The sequence below is a fragment of the Protopterus annectens genome, chromosome 8.part0, assembly GCF_019279795.1.
Source record: "Protopterus annectens isolate FY-2018-M chromosome 8.part0, PAN1.0, whole genome shotgun sequence".
Lineage (NCBI taxonomy): Eukaryota > Metazoa > Chordata > Ceratodontiformes > Protopteridae > Protopterus > Protopterus annectens.
Genome location: NC_056741.1, coordinates 1,027,478,570 through 1,027,496,652, shown reverse-complemented (window position 1 = coordinate 1,027,496,652; position 18,083 = coordinate 1,027,478,570). Strand labels below are relative to the sequence as shown.

At 39.8% G+C, this 18,083-nt stretch overlaps 1 protein-coding gene across 1 annotated transcript in view; it reads right to left on the bottom strand.

Moving 5' to 3' along the window:
• The window catches only part of GRAMD1A (GRAM domain containing 1A), a 1,293,980-nt gene that overhangs the window by 57,139 nt on the left and 1,218,758 nt on the right, over positions 1-18,083 (bottom strand). The window contains exons 17-18 of the mRNA XM_044079359.1: positions 17,295-17,402; positions 12,885-13,005 (exon numbers count right to left, since the gene is read on the bottom strand). Of these exons, the coding sequence (XP_043935294.1) occupies positions 12,885-13,005; positions 17,295-17,402 (229 nt within the window). The remainder of the gene's footprint in view (positions 1-12,884; positions 13,006-17,294; positions 17,403-18,083) is intronic.

Below are 18,083 nucleotides of genomic sequence, written 5' to 3'. Positions count from 1 at the left end.
ATCTCTGTGATTGATCTTGCTGATGTGGGAGGAGTAGAAAAGGGTATGATGTATCCCCTGGATATAACTGACTGTACCCATTTATCTTGGTGTGATGCTTAGCCAGGCTGTTGGGTACAGTGATAGTCTGCTCTCGATTGCCTCCAGAGGTGGGCCTCCTTTTAGGAGAGCTGGAAGGGGCTACCAGAGAAGGTATCTCTGTCGCCCTGATTCTGAGGACCCCCTCTTCCGCGAGGGTGGCTTCTTCCATTGTTACTTCCCCCTATGCCCCTGGGGGAATCACCATGTGCATCCGGTGAAACTCTTTGGGATTTCTGGAACCACATTTTTCCACCCTTCTGGCCTTTGGGATAAGGCCTGGCAGGGATGGAAAAACTTACTCCCACGGCAGAGATTTGCCATCTTGCTCGCACCTGGTCAGAGTCTCTTTAACCTTTGGCCCGAACAAGGATGAGCTGTCAAAAGGGGCATTTATAAAGGAAGACTTAAAGGGTTCAGCAAACTCACAAAGACGCATCCAGGAATGTCGTCTAAGAGCTATTCCCATGCCTGTTACCCTGCTCGCTCCATCTGCTGCATACAAGATGAGATGCATGGAGGAGTTCACTGTAGAATTCAAGGTCACATGCTGCAAAGTTACCTTGTCCGGCACTCCCTCAGCTGAAGTACCTTGGAGGGCATCTCCTAGCTCTTAAAGGAGGTCCCCCTGAAGTCGGGTGAAATGGGGTAAATAGTTCAGCGACCTGAGTGTGAAGGCTGCCAAGGAAAACATACGCTTCCCATTTCTGTCCATCATTTGGGATCCCCCTTATATTCGGCAGATGGACAGATGAAGTCTCCGCTAGTTACTTCTTGGTGGCCGCCGCCACCACCACAGCATCTACAAGAAAATCTTTGGATAAAAACTCCTTATCATCAGGGGCTGTAATAAACTTGTTGGGCCTCCTCGAAACAGGTTCCACATATTCTGTAGAGCCCCACACCTTTCGACTGACTACACCCAGGACTTTGTCAAAAGGCAGAGACACCCAAGAAGTGGAGGCAAGAAGTGGAGGGTCGAGATCCAGATGCCTCCAGGTATACGGACTCATCTTCAGAAAGAGAAAGGGTCTTCCAACCACCTCTCTGTTTCAGGATCTCTAGGATGTCTGAAAATGAGACATCCACAGAGGGTGATCGTGGGGACCCTTCTGATTCCTCTAAGTCCGTATCTGACGTGTCAATCTCAGGGGAGTCCAAATGCTTACTCTTACAAGTTCTCCTCTGAGGGGTACTCTGGGGAGGTTTCAGTAGAAAGGGGGGTTGCCCATTAGGGCCTCCTGAGGCATTGGTTCTCTATGTTTGGGCTGGAGGGATGATACTGAGGATGACACCGGTCCCTTAGGGGGAAGAGTAGCTGGAGCCAAGGGTGGAGCAGTCTGGGGCAACAGCACACTACTCATCACCTCGAAGGCACCAGCCCGAGAGAGCCTCCAGCTGCAAGGAACCCGGAGATCCCTCCCGTGCCAAGAAGGATGGCTCCAAGGCTGATGTGGGTGCCAAATTCACCTGCGCCGAGGCCACGAGAGGAAGAATCGGATCCGACAAGGGCCCGACCCGACTATCCTCCCCGGACCCGATGAGGGAGTGTTGGCTCCCAGACCCTTTGATGGAAGACAGCATCGACGAGGTCGGAGCAGATGTTGGGGCCGATATACTGGTGGTGGCTTTCGGACCCGACAGTTCCACCGCACGGACTTTCAGGGACTCCGGCTCCAAGCTCGTCCGAGTCGGAGGTGGAACAGAAGATAAGACAGGCACAGTAGTCGACTCCACTTCCATCTGGGCTGGGCCCATGAGAATTCTGGCTAAGGCTGGTGTATGGAGCAACCTCCTGACCACCCACTCCACATCATCATCTGAGAGGCTGCTGGATGATTGAGAGGACATACTGGATGATTTATGGCTACCAGAGACCGATTGCAACAGGGGTGACTGGGGCACTGAATAAACCAGTTCCAAAGTCAGGGACCGGCTCCTTTTGTGGCTCCAAGTCCACTCTGATAAAAATGGTGCTGTGGTCTTTTCGGGTCTGATAGCCTTCGGATCTGAAGATGCATGCTTAGACATCTTAGCCGGCTTGGACACTGGAGCCAAGGAAGAAGACATTTTGGTACACTTTTCAAAAGAGGGAGACTGAGAGGATTTTGATGTCCGATTCCCTTCTACCACCACATCAAAGGGACCTTTAAGTAGACTCGCCACAATGAGTTTGTTCTTGCATTCCTGCAGGACCCTGGAACTAAATCCATGGCAGACAGAGGCAGACAGAGCAGGAGTCCTGCAGATGAATGGCACCTAAACAGTAAACACAGCTAGTGTACCAGTCAGTCAGAGACATCTTCTGTGTGCACAAGTCACACTTTCTGAAGCCACATTGTTTGGCTTCTTTAACTTTCTCACTAGAATCTTTAGACATTTTAGCAGTAAGAGCAAAAAACTGTGGGATAGCAAAAAAGAGGCCTACAAGGGAGACGGCGGCCCACACAACAAGAGAAACCACAAACAGCGGTAACAGAGTCTAACTACTAAGTCACACACACCCAAAAAATGCTCTAATAGAATAAGGAATGTATTAAAACAGTTAACAATGCTAAGAAATGAGAAAGAATAGACCAAAAGTCAAAAATTAGAAGAAACTTAGCCTGAGCCAGTGAAACGCAATCTCGATCCAGCAAAGTGGCAAACAAGATCTGGGGAACTCTCACCAGGCATCATGGGACAGGGTGTAGCCTTGAGCCAGTGGGAGCTCTGGAGCTTTAGTATTAGGCAGAGTCGGAACCAATGCTTGGTTCCGAACCCAACCATCAAGAATGAAGGTGAGATGGGACAACATAACATTGTGGGTTACCCCTTTATTTACCCTTAGTAGTATGGAAGTGCTGGGTGTTGTCTCTAGATGAAGTGGCACAACTACAAATTGAAAAGTGTTGTTTCTATACATGAAGCCTTAGTAATTTTCAGTGGGGATGAATGATGGGCTAATGTCAATACATGTATTTTAGTTCTACAGATGCAATCCTGCTCACATGAAAAAGGAGAAGACCTGCATGCATGAAGTATCACCAGCCTCAACTTCCTGACTTTTAAGGGCTTGCTTGGACAGTAAAGATCTATAATGGGTTTTCAAGACACAATGCCCCTATTTGGGATTAAAAGGCACCCAAGTACTATTCCACTCATCCTAAAACAGACTACACCCTCTCTAAAACTCATTTCCTTAAAAATCTACAATTTACACTGGTAATTATGATGAAAGTAAATTTTGCTCTACATGTCTTGGAAATATGACATTTTACCAACTACTTCCCATACACACTGTGAGGGTTGTTAGATTGGGGGGGGGGGGGGGCAAAAATAAAAATTCCTCTTCCAAATCAAGTCATCTGGACATAATTCACTAATCACACACTGAGAAAACATCAGTCTAGGATTTCTTGTCTTCTGTCTGGATTTACTTCTAACAATTTTTGGACCCTGCCATATGGCATGGTTTCCTTCATAAGAAGAAATCTGGTCTGCATCTCTTCTTAAAAAAAAACACAATTTTTACACTTATATTTCCCTGAAGAATAAGAAAAAAGACTCAAAAGAAACATGCAAACCTTCCTTTGTCTTACCTCTGCTTTCCAACTCATACACAATGGAAGCTGTTTTAGGGTTAACCAGAACAGCAACAGAAGTGAGTTGTTACATTGTCAATACATTTCTCAGGCTACAGCTGCCCTTTTAGTCAAACTTGTTTCTCTCCATCATGGACTAAACTATCTAGATAAAAAAAGGTAGAAAAATATGTGCTGATTCAGCCTTGCAAAAATACTGATTACTTTCATGTCAGAATTAGAATTCTCTAACTCAGCCTATTTTACCGAGGGAATTAACTGCCAGGTGTTACATCACTACAGCAACTGACCATAAGAAAATGTAAATGTAATGCTCCAACTGACATAATGCTGAACAAACAAATCATTTCAACAAAAGAAATATGCAACTCAGATGTGTCAGCAAGAGCAATTTCTGTCTTTTATTTAGGGTTGCCACCTTCGTTCACGGCTAAAACCGGAGCCACGCCACGCCCCTCGCGTCACCAGTAACCCCGCCTGCCCCACCCCCTCTCCCGCCAACATACCGCCTGTTTTGTGATGTCACAACAGCATCACTCAACGGGAACGCCCTCTTTTTTCGTTCCCGCCACCTGCTTTTGGCTGATTTGCTATGCTTTTCTGTAAGAAAAGCATAGTAAATCAGCCGATTTACAAACTCCGATAGTCCGTTTCCTTTTTGAAACAGAATACCGGAGTTTGTACAGTGTTTTCCGGACTACCGGAGAATCAGTTTGATTTCCTGATAGTTCGGAAAAAAAAACGGAGGGTGGCAAGCCTACTTTTATTGCCAATGAATCAATCTTATCTATGTCAGCAGAGTGAGTCTGAATCACTGATCTTTGGGCCCAACATAATACCGGACAATAACTTTAAAACCTTGAAGATGACAGATGTGGAAACACAAGCTCATTTAATGGCTTCTATGTTACAATGTATGGAGGGTGGGTCACATTAACAGCACAGAGGTCCTGTTAAGGACAGACTTTGTAAAATTACAAAACAATGTTTTCTCCTTAGATAACTGCATATTACTGCATTCAAAAGTCCCATAAAAGCAATGGAACTAAAGCTAGTCACCCTCTGATAATGCTAAATCATCAACAGCAAATATTTAAGTACAACAAGAATTCAAAACTACTGCATTCACAATATATATCTGGGGAATATGAGAAATGCAATTTTTCTGTGCCTAAGTCAGGCTCCATTTCAAACATTACTCTGTTAAATATCTGATAATCAACTTCCATGGAGACAGTAGGAATGCCCTTTATAGAATATCTAGACTAGTTCTGCTTACGCAATGTCTATTTTAGCCTAGAAATCTCTTCAGAAACAGCAGATGGAACAAAGAGATCTCTCAAATATTTCCAACAGCTGCAACCGTGCACCTGTTTCCCTTTCACTATTATTCTGTGCTCCCTGGTTAATGTTTATCTGTCAGGGACTTTATTTTCCTTTATTTAAATGGGTCCTAACATCAAAAAATTGCAGAAATGTATTCAATAAAACTTAAAACACAATATTTTTTTTACTCTTTCCTCCTGTATCGTGTATTACACAGTTAAGGATCCCTGTACTACAAATAACTGTGTGACAGCAATAAGTGTTTTACAGCTTTCAGAACTGTAAAATAATTAGCACTCTTACAACTTTTCATTTTTTTCCCTATTAAGTTACACAGACGAAAGCGCTAATCCTGTAGTTAATAAAGTGTTTTGTGTATCCTGCATCTTCCGTTTTTTTTGTTTTTTAGTAGTGTTTTGTTGTCCTCTTTCATTTGTACTGGTAGTACACATAGCAGTTAAAGATCAGTGCACTACAAAGAATTCTGAGTGGGATTCTCTGAACTAAACCACGTAGTTTTGTGTTCTCGAAATGGCAAGACTCATGCCCTGAGTTTCACTACATCCTGCACTAGAAATTAGTTTCTTTGCACCCATTTCTTAACATGTAACAACTTGGTTATGATCAGAGAGTAGATCATAATCTTCTATGCTATCAGATATGCTATCAAATTCTAAGTATATATATATAAATATATATATATATATATACATAAATATATATATATATATACACACACACACACACATGTGTATATATATATATATATATATATATATATATATACACACACAATGTGTGTATATATATATATATATATATATATATATATATATATATACACACACACATATATATATATATATATATATATATATATATATACACATATATATATATATATATATATATATATATATATATGGATTTGTATCACTTCACTGAAAGACCATTTCAATCACACCAAATTACCTAAAGTTCATTTCACTGAAAGTTCATTTCACCTAAAACTCATTTCACTGACGAGTAGTACTCTAAGGCAAGTCAGAGGTGTATGTCCTTTTCCCCACTGCAGTGCGATCCTGGTGTTAGTATATACAGTTAGGAGGGGTGTGTGTGTGTGGGGGGGTGCAGCCCCCCACTTAATTTGGTTTTCTGTTGTCTGGTTTTGTTTTAAATTATTTGAAAAAACCCAGCTAGGTAGGTACATCCCCCCCGATGTGGGGGGGCTGTGCCCCCACCCAACTATATATACTAACACCAGGATCGCATTACAGTGGGGAAAAGGACATATACCTTTGACTTGCCTTAGAGTACTACTTGTCAGCGAAATGAGTTTTAGATTAAATGAGTTCTAGTTGAAATGAACTTTAGGTGATTTGGTCTCAATGAAATGACTGTCAGTGAAACGGTCTTTCAGTGAAGTGATACAAATCAATATATGGCTATATATATATATATATATATATATATATATATATATAGATTCACTTCAGAATCTCGAATGTCTGAAAACCCAAATGTCATATGGTCGAGACCATATGATCGTGTTTTCAGAAACTCAAAACCCTGAAATAAATCAAACAACAAAAAATATATATAAATAAATAAAATATTTCCACAGCGGGCCCCCTGCACCCCTCCAAACCCCCACTACTTAAATATACCAACTCCAAGATCACACTACAGCGAAGAAAAGGGAAATCTCCCTTTCTATACTGTATGCGTATCTCCATTCAGAATTTCGAGCTTCTGAAAACGCGATCATATGACATTCGGGTTTTCAGGCATTCGAGATTCTGAAGGGAACCTATACATATATATATATATATATATATATATATATATACACATATACATACATATATATACACATACATGGGTCTAGGACACATGCTCGACTAATATATGTCCGAATCACAAACCATCGAACACACATACACGAAAGCACTTAACATCGAAAAGTGCTTTTGTGTATGTGTAGTTCAAAAACAAAATCTATGTTTCTGCAGGGGGGGCTTTGTCCCCCTGCATCCCCCACACCTCCCCTACTTTAATATTCTCACTCCGAGATTGCACTACAGTGGGGAAAAGGGAATTTTCCCTTACACGCACTGTAGTCCGATCTACAAAACAAGCACACATACACGGAAGTGCTTTTCGATGTTAAGCGCTTTCATGTATATGTTTTCAATGTTTTATGATGTGTCTGGATCCCATATATATATATATATATATATATATATATATATATATATAGATAGATATGTATATACAGATATATACAGATATAGATACTTCATGGAGACAAACAAACAAAAAAATCACTGAGCCAGAACAGGTGCTCTGTCTTTCTCTCTTACTCCTCCTCAGCCTCCTGTGCCACATCTCACTACTGCTCACAGCACAAAAATTGTGAGGCCAGGAGGCTGGAATGATCTCTATACCCAAAGCAAATACTGTAGAGACAGGGCACTGATGTACTATATGCCTCGATTGTACTGTGCATGCAAAAAGCACTGAAAACAATGATGTGCAGAAGGACTCCACTGTGCAGAAGGACTAAACCCTGACTGGCATCCAGACTGTCACTGGTCACTCAGCTACCCTGGCAATAGAGAGGACAGCAAGGAAATATGGGAGAGACTGAATCTGGCTTGCTCATCCTGGCTTAGCCCATGGTAATGGTGGTACCTACTAGTGACAGAAGTGCATAGCATGCAGAGCCTGGGTCAGGTAAGTGCAACTGACTCTTTAAAGCTGTATTCAAGTTGTATCTTTCATATGGTGTGTGCAAGAATGCCCGAGCTCACTGAGCAAGGTGCAGCAAGTCCATACATGTATGCATCTGTGAACATGCATATCAACCACGGGGGTCAGTGTTTGGGATAGAAAATGGATGGCTGGATAATCACCATGCCACAACACAATCATCCCAGTGGTGGAGAATGAATAGACATGCTCAAGATAACAGTTAGATGACCCCATCAGGCAGAAGGGACAGAAAAAACATTTTTTAAAAAGCTCTTAAAAAAAATCTGCCTTGGCTACAAATATTAACATCAAGTTGTTAGGTCCTCAGGTAAACAGGCTCTGCTGTATACCAGTGCCAAGTTCAAATCTAGTTCTCATCCAATGTTTAGCAAAAAAAGTTTAACATTTATGGACTATGTAAATCTACTATGTCTTATCTTCTTGTCCCTGTCAAGAAAGATTACATGAAGAGATGCTACAGACCACATTACAGTCTAAAAATGCATCACAATGGGTTGGGTGTTCTACACAAGTCCGTATCTTCTTCTTCTAGGAGTGGAAATAGGACACAAAGTTGACAGAAGTATTCTAGGAGGGCAAAGAAGGGGTACCTTCTGCTTATGATAGGGAGGTGGACAAATATGTCAGATGTTAAACCCTTTAAAACTACAGTCAACAGAAGGTGCATTTGTGATGCCTTAAATGGAGCACGACAAAGAGATGTAATGTCGGCACTTCTTCAGACACAACATCATGTTATTCTCAGGAGGGGAATGACAAATGATCTCAAATCTGAAAGTAGACGTGATTAACCAATTTTGAGCAACCAGTCACTATATAATGATGTCGAAAATCAACATAACAGTAGCGATAAAGCCATTTAAATTAAGCTTGGGATGCAAACATGCTGTTCATTTAAAATCCCAGGGGTTTCCATACTGTCCTCCTGTACTTGTGTGTTTGAAGCAAATTTATCCAAAATGAACCTTGCTCATTTGAAATTGCTTCTACCCCAGTCACAATTACAGATCCCCACAGTAATTCCATACTTAAATATACCTCTTAAGCACTGGTTTCACACATAGTATTGTTTTGTTTATTTAAGAAATGTGGTCTTTCTTCCTCTGATATGGAGTGTCAAGGTACTTTGGCAGCTCCTGTAATTTGCCTGCAGCTTAAAAACAATAACAATAAAGGAAACTAACTGGTGACTAGTGATGACTGCCTAAGAAGAAACCAGAAGACTAACTGCAGAGCCCTGGGCTGTCATAGATATGTTTCAAATGTAATAGGTACGTGCACCACAAAAAAAGGATGAACATGACATTCTCTCAGTGAGACATTCATTACGTCTGAACAGACTGTGAACCAACAACATGCATTCTTTTTCAATCATTCAATGACACACACTTACTAAAAACTGATGATTTTGCACTACAAGAGGTAGTCCTTCAGACAAAGATATACAGCCTCAAAATTCTAACAAGCAGACTTAATGTACTATGAAATACAGTACAAAGAAACATAGAAGAAAGACACCTGTTAATAAAGAATAATGCAGTACAGACAGACTATAAAATGCCTAGCAAAGAAAAGGGTAACCAATTTAGGAAAGATGACAGATTACTTTTACACTTGTTACCAGATACATAATGAAAACAAATAAACAAAAAGCAGAAAATAAGACTAAAACAAAATGGAAAGAAATGGGTAGAGAGTTTCTGTTCCACTATGTAGTGCTGAGGATACTGGAATGATCACAGTGCTTTAGCTAAAGAAAAGCTTCTAAAAGAGCCCCTAATAGTGAAAATCAAACAATGTAATGTTGCCTTATGAGATTCACAATAGCAGAAAACTGAAAGGATGGGACTGGTAGACAACTGCTAGCCTCCCTTTTTAATAAAACAAGGAAGAAAGCCCATGCAGATGCTGGGTGGCAAATGTAAGCCTTTTTCTAATGTTGTTTAGAGCAATGTCTGATAGCAGCAGACAGCAGCATCAGAGTCTGCAGGTGTACTTTCCGATTTCCTGTGCTACCTAACAGGACCTGAATGTGTCTGCATTTCTTTCATGCCGTAGCAGCACTTCAGAAATATGCCAAACTACTTAGAACAGGACAGCAAACATCAATATTAACGTCTTCAGGTCAGCTGAAATATTCTGTGATCTTTAACTGACATGACATGAATCAGTAATACATTTACTGCAATCTGTATTACATCACTGTTAATGTGGGATTTGTCTTTTCTTTTTCCTGCTGCACTCATTTTCTGTCATGGTGAGGTGAGTACTACTCAGGTTTAGCAAACCATGTGAATGCAGGTCTGCTGTTATCACAGTACCATGTCAATTCAGGTCCTGTAATCATCACAGGGCTATTTTTTTTAAGTTTCTGCATAGTTTCAAGTTACTTCCATTGAAAATATTAATGACAAGAGTGACATCTTGCTATATAATGTGTCTGTTTTTATCTGAATCAGTTGAAGAAGACTCTAAAGCTGAAGCACCAATTTCAGTGTAAGAAATAAAGGCTTGCTTTTTTTAAATACACAAAGCACTGTTTTAATTTAGCCTACCATTTCTACATCCTTTTTCTGTCAACAATTAAATTTTTTTTTCCAGTTTCTACAATACTCTCAGTTCATATGACTGAAGTCTTATGTTGAAGTGAATGTAAGTGATCAGTGATTAATGTGAAGGCATTTCCTGAGACATATATATAAAAATGCTGACATGCTCAAACAACAGCTAAAGCTTCCCTTTCAATCTAGCTCTGTCTGTTTTCAGTACCTAACAGGCAGCTACTGCTACGCACAGTGACTATCGGGATCCCATCTTGTGCCTAACTCAGTATTTCACCATGTCAATACATATCTATCTATAAAAGTGCATAAAGCTTTTATCTAAATACACTGTGATGTCTAACCTTGCGCACTTCTTTTGTATCTCTAATGCACTTACTGCTTCTCTATCAACACAAACAAAATGCACTTGCTCATCAGACATCTCAGCACCCCAACAAATCTGATAAAATATTTTAAGCAACGGTAAAAAGCCATATTTGAGGCTTATTTCAATTTTTTTTTTTAAATAAGAAACTACTTCATTAAATTATCATGTACGACATAAGCAATCATACATTTATATAAATGAAAACAGACCATACTGACATATTTTCAACTGGAAACGCTAAACATCACTTCTAATCTATCCAATCATTGTCAAACATTACAATTCCCACTTTCCCCTTAAACCTCATCCTCCTACAAAACATTATTCTGCATTTATTGTTCCCACAATTCCCATTTTTTCTATGAAATTTGCTCCTACCCTTTTCTAAAGATCCCACTTCCTGTTGTTTTCTCTATCTTAATACATTTCACAACTTCTAGTACAGTTGGCTTAGACTTTGATTTCCATTCTCCAGTAATTGTCTTTTTTTTTGCCAGCCACCAGAATTAAATTCAGCAACGCCTTACTATGTCTACGCAATTCTAATTCTGTATCATAGCTCAAAAAATTATTTCCTTAGTTATTCCAATTTGTTCACCCAACATTTCTGTTATGAGTAGTCTGCAGGGAATTTTTTAAGTTTGCCAACTTATTACACTACCAAAATATGTTCCCAATTACCTCCTTCTTCCCCATCACACCTCCAACATTTGCAATCCACCTTAGGAAAAATTCTTTGGAGTCTGCTTGGGGTATACAAATACCTGTGCAAACACTTCCAAGCAAAGATCGTAAATCATCTAGACTTTGTTGCATACTTGGTAGCCATACATATAACCCCATTGGTTCTTAGTGAATTGCTTACCAATTTCTCTTCCCTATCCTTTCTAACCTCCTCTGACAGATTCCTATAGTTAACATGCAACATTTTATAGGTCCTACTAATTATCCCTTTTTTAACAGCAGTTTCTGTTCTAGATTCTAATAAAGCCTCTACCAGTGCTGGTCTTTCACTTAGGATCCCAGTATTTCTTTCTCTCTGCCTATACTTTGATAGCAGTTTTTAATGAATTAAACTATTTTTTTCTTTCCAGTTTCATTCCAGCTTTCAATTGTCATAACTGGGGTTTTGGAACTAGCACAAATCAGAGCAAATTCTCAAACACTGACAAGTAGTGTTTAATATATAATGTACTGACGTGCACAATGGGAGTAATAAACAAAACACGGATAACTTTTCATACCTGTACACATACATGCACAGGCCAGCACAGATTCAAGCAGGCTGAGGTTAATTTATTAGTTGAGTAGCTTAGGAGGATGTGAAAATGCCCCACCTCCCTAAAGTCAATATACTTCTACAATGATGTAATCACCATTACTACAGTGATATTATCAGATAATATTTGAAATGGAAAGGCAACCTCCAAGAAATGTTGTCTGTAAAAGAACTGTAATTTAATACAGTAATTTATTTCAAGGCATAGACCAATATGTTCATTTCATTAATTCAGTGAAACCAAAATCTTCCCATTCTAATAACATTTCCTACTATAAGTGATTAGGAGACAATTATGTTACTTAGCCCATATTCTCAACTGACCCAAAGCACTGTAAGATTATGTGACTTATTCAAGCTCACACAGTAAGGAAATGAAGGCTGAGGGGAATAAAAAATGTACCATAGGCATTAGCTCATTACCAGATCACAGCCTTAATCCTCTGTGCCAAGTACCAGATTTAACTGTAATATCTGGAACTGCTAAAATGTAATATCTGGAATCTTCACTTTCAAACAGCTCTCCAGATTCTCAAACAAAACAGAACAGAACCCTAACACAGAAAATACTGGCAGCTTCTTAACTTGATTCATACAAAATGTATGAGCCCTACTTTCTGGATTTTACATTTAAGCACAAACACAGATACAGCTCCGACAGAACCAGCAGAATTGACCATCAGCTCCCCATTTTTACAATAACAATGCTGTGAGAGTACAAGTCCCGTGGCCTTACCTAAGTCACTGACCCTGTTCACAACGGAAAGGTACTCCCCTCATCCAGTGGTCCCACGGCCTTACCTACGTCACTGACCCTGTTCATAACGGAAAGGTATGGTACTCAACCTCATCCAGTAGTCCCATGGCCTTACCTACGTCACTGACCCTGTTCACAAAGGAAAGGTACTCACCTCATCTAGTAGTCCCACGGATGCCTTCAGGATCTGTTTCCATTTCTGTACTTCTGCATTGTGGAAACGCTTCTGTAACTCAAGGATTTTGGCCCACTCCACTGCTGTCTTGGGAAATTTACTGCAAAAGGAAAGCAAGCAGAAATACATCAGACAAAAGGTACATAGACAGCAAAAACAAACACACCAGCATTGTGTCCCACAGATAATGTGTCAGTAATGGTGATACATATAGACTCCTGGTGAATGTATACTGCCAGCAACTGCTGCTATAGTGTGACATTCTTCCTTTCAACACTGAATCCTGAACTAAAAACAGTGTACGTCTACAACAGGGTTGTGAAAAGGCAGTAAATAAGGGTGTTACTGCCATCATTACACACAGCAATGAGTACATATGAAAGAAACACTATCTGTGACATATTAAAACTGAAATTTTATATTTTACCATGGAATCCGCAGTATCTATTCTTCTAAATTTCCTACTTCTAATGTGACAAAACTGAGAAATGCCAATAACATGCCATCCTATAAACAATTACCACTATCCCCCATCTTTGCTGTTATGTTAGAAGTGTAACAACTATAAAGCACACTTTTGTAACTGATACCTTCATTCACTGTTGCCAATTTTTGGTTTGGCTTACTGTAAGGAGCTCTGAATGTATCATTGGAAGTCTGTAAAATACACTGGGGCTTGGCTCCGAAGAAATCAAAGGGCACTGGATAAGCTGTAAGGGCACTAGATGAGCTGTAAGGGCACTGGATGAGCTGTAAGGGCACTGGATGAGCTGTAAGGTGTCATCTAAAAGAAGATGGAAGTTTAACAGCTTGTGAGTAGATTTTTTTTAAGCTTCAGGTTAAGAGTAATTTTTTTACTTTCCAGAATTGCTGAAGATAACAGTAGCCATCATCTTCTTCTTCTGGTAGTCGAAGTGATTTATATTTTCAGTATGGCTACGTAATTACTAACTTTTTGCTTAATGTACTGGTTAGCACAGGAACAAAATGGTGTCTCTCTCTGTCACCCTTTTTCTCTCTTTTCATACTTGTGCATATGTATGTATTTGGCAGCCACTAGGCTTTGGACCTTCTGTCATAAACCAGCATCCTTCTACCACCAAACACACATATTAAGTCCTTACAGCCACTGTTAAATCTCCCTGTGAATCGGAGTATGAGAAAGTGAGTACAGAGATATGAAGACAACTCTGTGTGTGTGTGTGTGTGTGTGTGTGTGTGTGTGTGTGTGTGTGTGTGTGTGTGCGTGTGTGCGCACAGCCCCCCACACTGGGTGGTATGGGGGGAGCGTAGCCCTCAACCTAGTTTGGTTTTATATTATATTTGACCAAAAGATTCAAAACAATACATTTTAAACCATAGACATGCATACTTGCAACACCAATGACTAACTCTTTCCAGAAGACAATATATACCCAAACTAAGTGGGGGGGGGGGGGGCATGCCCCCCCCAACTATATATAATAACGCCAGGATCGCACTACAGTGGGGAAAAGGGCATATACCTTTTTTCTGGCCTTACAGTACTCTACACAGTGCCAGTACTTCACTTCAATGAAATGAGATTCTGTGACATGAGTTTTCGGTAATTAAGAGCTTTCAGCGATTTGGTCAGGGTGAACTCAAATTCAGTGAAATGAGCTTTCAATGAAAGTAGACCCACATATACACACTACATACACACACACACACATGTACACTATATATATATATATATATATATATATATATATATATATATATATATAGGTTCACTTTGGAATCTCGAAATACTGAAATGTTGAATTTCAGTATCTTGAGACCAAATTGTCGAATCTGCAGTTACAAAAAAACAGCAGAATATTGAACCTGGAAATGTCGACCCCTGCGGTACTGATGGCGCGTTAGGTAAGTGTTATGTTTTCTAAGGGTTTTGGGGAGGGTTTGTGCATTTGTGAGTGTGTTGGGGAGTTTTAGGGAGTGGGTTAGGGTAGGTAGGTAAGAATGTGAGTGTGTCAGTGTTGGGGGTGCAGCCCCCCCACCCACATGGGGGGTTCAGGGTGGCTTGCCCCCCTGCTTATAGGAAGGGTAGGTGTGTGTGTTTGTTTTGTTGTGTTCGTTCTGCTTTATTGTAGTGTCGGGAGGTAGGTTTTTTTGTGTTTGTATGTGTGGTGTAGTGTTTTGTTGATGTTCGCGGTTTTGGTTTTCGGGTTTGTGTGTTTTCGGCTTTATAGTCTCGAGATACTGAAATTCGATATTTCAGTATTTTGAGACTATATCCAGTTTAATTCTCAGCTGGGGTGCCTTCTGTGCGGAGTCTGTGTGTCCTCTCTGTGGTCGCGTGGGTTTCCTCCGGGTGCTCCAGTTTCCTCTCACATCCCAAAGACATGCAGTAGGTGAATTGGACACTCTAAATTGGCCCTAGGTGTGAGTGAGTGTGTGTGCCTTCTATGGAAGGTTGGGAGCCGGGCTGGCCACTTGACACCGTAAAACTCCACTGCCAATCATGAGCGGACAGATGATCCGCTGTGGCAACCCCTAACCGGGAAAAGCCGAAAGAAGAAGAAGAAGAAGAAAGTGAATATATATATATATATATATATATATATATATATATATATATATATATATATATACACACACACACACACATGCATACATACATATACATGAGTGTGTGTGTGTCTGTGTGTCTACTGATCCAGGTTGAATTAACACTTCATTGTCAGCACTTATGTAAAAAAACACTAATGTCGGCATGCATCTGCAGATGCTTTGAGCATTGAGCATGAAATTTGGACCATGCAAACTAAAATCCCTATCTTTTGTAGAGGACAAGCTGACCCCCCCCCCTCCAACGACCCCAATGTGAGGGACTGATTACATATGCTAACTCAATTGCACAAAACCCGAGGTAAGGGCAATCCCCAGTTCCCACAAAAGCCTTAAAAGATGTAACATGAATTTACTGATTTTTTTTTTTAATCAGTTTATTTTTCAGTGTGTCAGGACTCACAGCATAGACTCTTGCATTCCTGATAGGGAGCCTAAGTAAAGGTATGTCCAAATGCTTCAATTGCAACTGCTGCCAGTACTTAAAAGTGGACAAGGCAGATGTGAATATTAGGGATAAGGAGGTTTATGTACCAGGTTATTTCTCTTGCAAACTGAGGCATGTAGTGTATTTAGTGATTTGTTTGTCCTGCCTAGCATATTATATAGGCAGGACAACTAAAGAATTGCACCAAAGAATATATGAGCATGTGCATGTGATTGATAGATGACAGTAGTAATGCACTGAAAAAAAAAACATTACTCTAAAGGAAACTGTAAGGTTCACTTTACATTTTTGATTTTAGATCAGGTAACAAATTTTATTAGTAGGTTTGATGCTGAAGGTGAGCTAGACTGGAGGGAATATTGCTGCCAGACAAAATTAGAAGCCTGCAATCTTACAGAGCTTAATGACAGGTAAAATTTTAAAGTGTTTTTGAAAAGAAAAAAGTTTAGACATTAAGTATTTAATTGAAGTCATATGATGTTATGATATAAACGGTGTTATTGGATATTTCTTATTAAATCTATTTTTATTATTTTGGTCGGAGTTGCAGTATTGTTTAAGTATAACACAGTTTGAATATAGATTGTGACATAGTACAGTAAATGAATCTATGAATATACATAGTGATAACTATGCATTAAATTAATCCTCAGGGGGTACTGTTTCAAAGAACACAACTGAATGACAATGTAATACACTGAAAACTCTTGACTGACAAATTATGCATTTAATATTAACAGCAGAGTCCCTGGTGTCTATCATGTAATCTGGTGTCACCTTGCTTCCAAATGTTGTGATAATAAAACTCCAATGTTGCTGCATTGTGAAGAAAAGGGCAATTTTCATGATAAAGTAATGTTATAAACGCATAACAAGAGGCACGTGTGACAGATGAGACACGAAATATACATACATCTTCTTTAAATCTTAGGATGTGACTTTTTTTTATTCCTGATTTTTTTTTTCTGTTTTGCTGTTACTTGAATGTCTACATTTTTTGTTCTACATCACAATCATTATTTTGGATATTGTTGCAGATCTGTGTATGTGTGTGTGTTTATTTTAGGGTGATCTTTGTCTGTCTCAGAGCTGAATGAAAGGTGCTTCTTCCCATCCAGAAGAAAGATGTGCACCCATCCCACCAGCCCCACTTTGCTATCGAGACTCCTTCTCACACACCCACTGTATCAGGGGTGCTTTATATACCGAATAATGAGTGCAGCAGATGTGGAAACGAAGAGAATTGGGTCCTGATAACAGTGGTTCCCAAGACTAAGTTCGCAAAGAGTAGGAGACAATGTAACATTCTTAAAACCAAGCCAATGCCTGTAAGTAAGATTGCGCTTTACCCTTCTGAAAGTGCATATGCTTGCCAGGACTCGAGAGTCTGAGCCGTGTGCTCCAGAGACCACATCCTGTAAAACAGCATCATGTTCAGAATCACCAGTACCACCAAGCTAGAAAAAAAGAAAAACATTTTTGTGAATCAAAAAACAAAATAATCAAAACAGCTTATATTACTCATTCCTTGCAATTCAGCTTTAGAATTAACAGCTTTTAAAGGTAAAAGTACTTGTAAAAACATGACTGCAATCTTTCTTACGTTATCAATATCTAGTTTAACTTCAGACTTAGGGCGAGTGCATTAAGCAAGCTCAAGTTAGTGACAAGATCCCTGATGCCAAACTGTGTTCCAGCACACTAAATGCTCTCTAGTCTGTCCCAACACTGTTCAAAGACCCGAGTGCTACACAAGGAAGATGAAAACTCAAGAATGGCCCATGAAACTATGTATGGACTGGTATTCACTTTAGAAACCTTTTATTTAATTATTTTTTACTAGGGCACATAAAGGATAGACGTGACACAAAGGAGGAAATGCATGGTCTAAAAATGAAACCACAAAAAACAGATTATACACAGAATTCAAGAAAAGGAGAATGACAGGAACATGTTAAAGCACCTCAGTGGACTGTACAGTATCCACATTTATACACTATTTCAAAACAGATACAAAAGAAGTGGGCACCTGTGTGCATGTGGGCATTTACCTATGTTCATTATCATCGTAAACTTCACTTCCCCCAAGCCATCGTCCATAACGTTGCCAACATGGCAATGAAAGTGTGCAAACACTG